The sequence below is a fragment of the Tigriopus californicus genome, chromosome 6, assembly GCF_007210705.1.
Source record: "Tigriopus californicus strain San Diego chromosome 6, Tcal_SD_v2.1, whole genome shotgun sequence".
Lineage (NCBI taxonomy): Eukaryota > Metazoa > Arthropoda > Copepoda > Harpacticoida > Harpacticidae > Tigriopus > Tigriopus californicus.
In genome coordinates this window covers 15,196,057-15,202,768 of record NC_081445.1, presented here as the reverse complement: position 1 = coordinate 15,202,768, position 6,712 = coordinate 15,196,057, and the positions used below count along the sequence as shown (strand labels likewise).

At 41.7% G+C, this 6,712-nt stretch overlaps 1 protein-coding gene across 1 annotated transcript; it reads left to right on the top strand.

Moving 5' to 3' along the window:
* The first annotated feature begins 269 nt into the window (after positions 1 to 269).
* LOC131881894 (2-oxo-4-hydroxy-4-carboxy-5-ureidoimidazoline decarboxylase-like) lies at positions 270 to 1,669 on the top strand. The gene is made up of 3 exons (XM_059228883.1): positions 270 to 894; positions 984 to 1,137; positions 1,347 to 1,669. Exons 1-3 carry the CDS (start codon positions 726 to 728, stop codon positions 1,525 to 1,527), a joined length of 504 nt encoding a protein of 167 aa, XP_059084866.1. The 5' UTR covers positions 270 to 725; the 3' UTR covers positions 1,528 to 1,669.
* The last annotated feature ends 5,043 nt before the right edge of the window (positions 1,670 to 6,712 follow it).

Here is a 6,712-nt window from a genome sequence, read left to right as displayed (position 1 = left end):
TTACTTTCAAATATGTTGATATATTCCATTCACATCAATTGATTCTCACCATACACCCTTTAGAGTGTCTGGTTAAAGGAAATAATAATTAACAACTATGGTTAGATTCATCGTGACATATTGAACTATCAAATACTAGTTGCTAATTTGCAAAAAAAGGTAAAGTATAAAATCAATAATTTTGCCTTTTTCATACGCTCTACCGTTTTGCTACTAGACTAATTTAAATCATTACTTAGAACCTTGTAGAGCATCCCAATGTGTGGATTATCCTTTTGAAAATTCAACTCTCTTCCATGAACGAAAATTGCAATTAAAATCGAAACTTTGCTAGAAAACGATTTGCTGAATCATATGGCAATGTTTGGTGATTGCCACTCTGTGCCAAAGTTAGCATGCGTGTTTTTAAAGTTCAACTCATTGGCTCTTGACCGCCGTGTCTAAAGTTTGGAGTGCGCGCGTTGCCAGGTCCGATCCTGAGTTTGTACGATAGTTTGTGTCCAGTAGAGGAGTATCACTCACGGGCAGAATATCTTGAAACCTCGGCGGACAAAGTATACAACACTCAGCCCAATCAATGGAGCCGCACCAAAAAAACCAGAAATCCGCCTTTGGAAAGAAGTAGGCCAACTTCGTAGATTTAACTTCGTGGATGTGATCAGTCGATTTTGTGAAACGAACAAAGCACCACTTTTTTTCTTGTGGCCCTTAAAACCTTTCGAAAAATGGATCATCTGAATCAAATGAGCAAAGAGGAATTCATCAACACGTTCAAAAATGTAGTAGAATATACTCCAGAGACGGCCACTTTCCTCGTACTACATCGACCCTTTCAATGCGTGGATTCGATCATCTTAGGCGTCTCTAAGTACTTGGATCAGCAAAATGGTCAAAGTAAGAGTGTCCAAGTTCGGCAAATTATTTCAAATTAAATCCATTGTTTTATAAGTTGCAAATAACGCTCTTCTTGGTTTCATTTCCAGAGCTAAGAGACATTCTCAATAGCCATCCAGATCTGTGTGGTCGACTTGCTATGCAAAATAAGTTGTCAATTGAGAGTACTAGCGAACAAAGTGGGACTGGATTGTTGGGATTGTCTCCAAAAGACCAACAACGAATCTCTGAACTAAATGCCATGTAAGTAAATATGCCATCTTTCACATTTCCGACCATGAAAATTCGTGATCATTTGATGAATACCCTAATCCATTCAAGTGACATGAATCATTGGTTCCTGAATTGGTCCATTGATTCAAAGTTCTTAGCGCCAGCAATACCATCTTGAACTTGAATGATTTGGTTGGACAATCATGAACTAATTGGTGTTGAATTTAACATTTCTTAAGGTATCGAAGTTCCTTTGGATTTCCTTTCGTCATTTGCGTGAGATTGTCAAACTTCAAGTTGATCATGTATGAGCTGGAGCGCCGCCTTAAAAACTCATCAGAGGTCGAACTCATCAACGGAATCGAGCAAGTGAAGAAAATTGCCGCTCTTCGAATTCGGGATATATGTGCCAAATTATAAGCCTCTCTCTTTGATTAAAGAGTTTTTGTTTTGAATTAATTGATGAGTATTCCAAAACTCGAAACGTCAGTGATTGCTTCATCTGAAATAATTTCAAGGTGATAAAAAGGATATAATAAATGCGTTTCTTCGTCATATACTATTCCATAGCCTTTGTTTTGGCCAAGGGTGCAATCATCGTAAATTAAAGCCATGGATGCTCTCGATTTGAGCAATTGCTATAGAATGAAGAGTGTGTAGATATTTCCGTCAATATCCGCTTCATTTATTTAGTGTGGCAACTAGGGATAGACATTCTCCTCGAGAAGCGAAGGGAAAGTGAGCAACTAGCGTTATTCTGTGATGCAAAACTATAGACAACATTCCCAGCCAATCTGCACCTTGCATACATTCAATTTGCCATTCACTTCAATTTGCCGGCCTTTAAAAGCGAAGAGATTATGATATTGAGTCAAGGTATTAGCACAGAGACAGAACTGCACCAAAAATTGACAGTTTTTGAGTTTTGTTGCACAATTCATTTGATTATAGAGTATTCAATTAGGTCGTTGTGCAAGCTGGCTGTGATATTTGTCTAAGATTTCTTTCCACAAAATGCCCAAAATCAAGGCACTGCACAACATGTTTCCTTGAATTTTATTTACTTCACGTGGCTAATACATACGAGTACATGTCAATGATGTCGGGCATAGCTAGTTAACCAAATTCCTGATCAACCCATTCAATGTGCCAACTCTCATTCATTGGCGAATCAGACATAACGACAATGTATGGATCGCTCTTTGCTTAGTCATTTTGGCATTTTATCTAGTTAGAGCTGTACGTAAAAAATACGAACTCGCTTTGGACTCACAAACCTTACCCATCGAGAGCATCTTGAGCATCTTGGCGTGGCAAGTTCATGTTTGTTGCTCAACTCAGATCGATGAAAGAGACAGACGAATGAAAATGTAACCACATCATTAAACATTTATCAGTTAAAACATGACACTAAGAATTTAACATTGATATCCTTTTGTGATATGTCAATGTAGGTTTATTTTTTTGAAATTGTTCATGAAAAAGACCAACTCCAGTTCAATCAATTTTCCAAGGTTTCCAAGTAATGGACCCTTCCCCCCCATATCCCAAAGAGCTGGATTACAATGTGGCGACATTCTCCTAACCATTTCAGCCACATTCAACCAGAATTGCCATTTAAGCCCCTTTTTGGGACGAGGTTCCACCAGTGTCAACAGGGTTACACGCTTTTTGCCCCAATTCCTCGGGCAAAAAATTGTACGAGCACCTTGTGCTTTGAAAATTAAATCCCAACAGACAAAAATGTAAAAAATGTGGTGTAGCTGTTGCTGTTGTTGTTGGTGTTGCTTGTTTAACGCTTTTTCTCAACAGTCGTTTGGTGACACTAACAACGGCTCTTTCGTTTTGGGTCTATATTCCATTTATAATCGCAGACTTAGCAAGTGACACTTGTGCCAGATGGCATCCCTTTGTAACTCAGCGCTTTGCAATAAGCATTAAGCCTTTTCAGTTATGGTTTTGGCTACTGCTGGGTACTTGTATTGCATGCACATGCCCATATGCAGCTGTCCTGTTCTCTCTTTCGCTATTGCTCCATCTCTCTATGTCTCTGCCTTTCTCTCTCCTAATCTTGATCTTGAATAGAACGGACGTGAGGATACAACCCTCCGTGTATAATGGATTAGGGGTGTGTCCTTAGGGACATAACATAGCACAATCAGCATGTCCGACTTGCTGCCCTCTGTTTACGTCCATATATCGTAAATCTACACTCATGGATGGACCTTTGAGGACATCAAGTTTCCAAGCCAAGGACCGCCTTTTGCGGACGAGCGCATCGCCTTGGTGAGGAAAAACTGGCACGCCATTTGCGGACTTGTCCGGCCCACTCCTTCTGCGTGTGGTCTTTTGCTGCCCTTCTGCGTGTGGCCTGTAGCCCTCCAAGTTTTGGGCCCTTCAGCTCAAACTGTATTGTGGAGAATGCCCACCGTGAATTGTGGAGGATGCCCACCGTGAATTGTGGATGATGTCCACCGTGAATTGTGGATGATACCCACACTGTTTTGTGGAGGATGCCCACCCTGTATTGTGGAGAATGCCCACCGTGAATTGTGATTGAAGCCAACCCTGTTTTGTGGAGGATGCCCACCCCGTATTGTGGAGAATGCCCACCGTGAATTGTGGATGATGCCCAACCTGTATTGTGGGGGATGCCCACCCTGTATTGTGGAGAATGCCCACCGTGAATTGTGAATGATGTCCACCCTGTGTTGTGGATGATGTCCACCGTGAATTGTGAATGAAGCCCAACCTGTATTGTGGGGGATGCCCAACCTGTATTGTGGAGAATGCCCACCGTGAATTGTGGAGGATACCCACCGAGAATTGTGGATGATATCCACCCTGTATTGTGGGGGATGCCCACACTGTTTTGTGGAGGATGCTCCCGTGGATTGTACATGATGCCCATCCCGAATTGTGGATTATGCTCCCGTGGATTGTACGTGATGCCTATCCTGAATTGTGGATGATGCCCACCCTGTATTGTGGAGAATGCCCACCGTGAATTGTGGAGGATGCCCACCAAAAATCTTGGATGATGTCCACCCTGTGTTGTAGATGATGCCCAGCCTGTACTGTGGAGGATGCACACCGTGAATTGTGGATGATGTCCAACCTGTATTGTGCAGAATGCCCACCCTGTATTGTGGAGGATGCTCCCGTGGATTTTACATGATGCCCATCCTGAATTGTGGATGATGCCCACCCTGTATTGTGAATGATGCGTACCCTAATGTGTGGATGATGTCCACCGTGTTTTGTGGAGAGAATACGAGAGAGCTCGCTCATTCCTGTGATGTTATTAGTGAAACATCTTTGGACTTGTTCGACCTTTTGTAAACCTACTGAACTCATTGAAGCCCAAATGGGCGAGGCATATTCAAGATGCGGCAGGACAATCGACTTGTACAGATTTAGCATCGTGATACTATCTCTGCTGGGCTGAACTGAATTCAATCTTTTTACGGTACGTTGAAATCGGCGCGCTTGTGAGTTTTCATTCCAAATTTTCTGACAATTTTGATTTGATAAGTTTACTTGATCCCACTTTATAACGTTTGCCGTTTTTCAACAATTACAGGAAGCATGAAAATAGCAGAAACAGTGTTACATGCCGCTATCCATGAATCAACCAAAACTGTGTGTCTACTAGGAAACAGTGATTTGTGTCTTTCAAGTAAATGTTCAAAGGTGTCTCTCATATCAGTACTCTTTCTCAATCAGTTCATCAGTTCAAGAAATGTTTAGATCTTTTTAGTTACTCCGATCGTTTACACAGCCACTTGCCAAACCTAGGGTCTTTCTATATTTTGGGTCCTTAGAGAAAGGTAAGCATCTAGCGGGATTGATTTACTGTATTATATTAATTGCGATGTCTTGCATCAATTTTGTTTACTATTACAGAAATACAGGGGGACCACGAATAAGCGCGATAACTATAACTTTATATATATCATCAAATCTAAGAATCTTACAGAATTGTATGAACTTCAAATTTGATTAGCAGACAAAGATGTTGTAAAAAAGCTTTTTAATGCATCCTCAATAGCCTCCCCTGACTCTCACAACAGCATCAAGTCTGCCAATGACTGAATGGCAACATGGACGGATGATGTCAGGATCGAGGTCGGCCCAACCAACCTTTCACGCTTGTTTGAAGGGACCGACACTGGAGGACGATTTGACCCCGACCTTCCTCTCAAGAATGGGCTTTACGTATAGAAAAGGCCATGAAGTTGAGGTTTGGAGGGGAGGAGTACCAAAAATGTTTCCCGCTAGCCATATGGCTTGGGGCCCTTTTGGTGATCTTATGACCTTTACACCCTCGGATATGAAGATGAGGGGCGCTTTGAGGCCATGCGATGTTACATCAGACCTCACCATGACAGGGCTAGCTTTTGGTGACGAAATATCGACCTCTGGGCCTCAGAATGTTTTCCAGGCTTTTGCCCAAAACTTTGTCATTGGGAGCATTGAAAACCACACTTCTATTTTAAAAATCTTTTCATCCGACCAGATCACATGAAGTCGCTTCCAAGGTTTCATCCAATTGCAATGCACATTTGTTGTTTGCTCATTTTAAGATTGTTCAGACTCTTTGCAAGTTTTCCGGACGCCGTTCCCGCCAGATAAAGTTCAATTACTACTTCTTTTGGATACATTTTCTGGGACTGATTTTGATAACACAGAATTACATTTGTACCAAAGGTGACAAACAGATGTTCGATCAATCTGAAAGCAGTACTATTTCATGTTGTAGGCTTCAAACATATGAATTATGCGTAAAAAGTGCCAGCTTAAAACTGGTCAGACAAAAAATGTAGCTTTTCACCACAACCCTTACAGATGCATGTTTCGGTGGGGGTAAAATGGTATAATTTTTTTGTTTGTCACATGGTCACAGTCTAAAATATCGGTAAAATTTCTCCTTCTAGGATTTGGGTCGGTCGAAATTTTAAAAAGTACCCGACTTCTCCAAAAATAGGATGGGATGAGTCGGAGGAGGTTGGGAACTGGGCGTTGACATATCTTGTCGAAGGGAATAAAATGGATCCCTGCGAAACGCCGAGCCGACCTTAAATATTAACCAAGCGAGCAGGGGAGTTTTTCATCCTACCATTTCACCGACAATCTTGGTTCCAAAACTTGCCACACTTCCTCTTTCCAAAAACGTGGAATGATCATAATTTAAAGGGAAATTCTCAAATGAACCTCTCAGAAAAAGACTCGGTAAAGCAATGGGTCAACCGTTTGTCGAAGTCAATCACTAGCTCTTATTACACCTCATGCTCCACTAACCACTGTTTTTCTTGCACTGGCATCCGCGATCCTGCTTCCACCTGAAGCCAAACTAGAAGAAGGCTTTGTGGTCTGGTTCCGATGAGGTGGGCCTCTCTTTCTCGTCCGAAGCCTCAAAGGCATTGCATCAATTGACAATACCTGAACTGAGACGCTTCAACGCGCTATAACTTCTTTATCACACACCACTTCACCTTGAAAACAAGGCCTATGGCTTAAGGGCTTTATTGGGTCTCACTTTTCTCATCCATATATATATATTAACCTCCACTCTCTTGTAATTTACAAACTATAACTGCGCCCA

Coding starts and splice junctions, on each gene's coding strand:
- LOC131881894 (XM_059228883.1), top strand. CDS start 726: ATGGATCATCTGAATCAAATGAGCAAAGAGGAATTCATCAACACGTTC. Junction 895..983: donor GGATCAGCAAAATGGTCAAA/GTAAGAGTGTCC, acceptor TTTCATTTCCAG/AGCTAAGAGACATTCTCAAT. Junction 1,138..1,346: donor ATCTCTGAACTAAATGCCAT/GTAAGTAAATAT, acceptor ACATTTCTTAAG/GTATCGAAGTTCCTTTGGAT.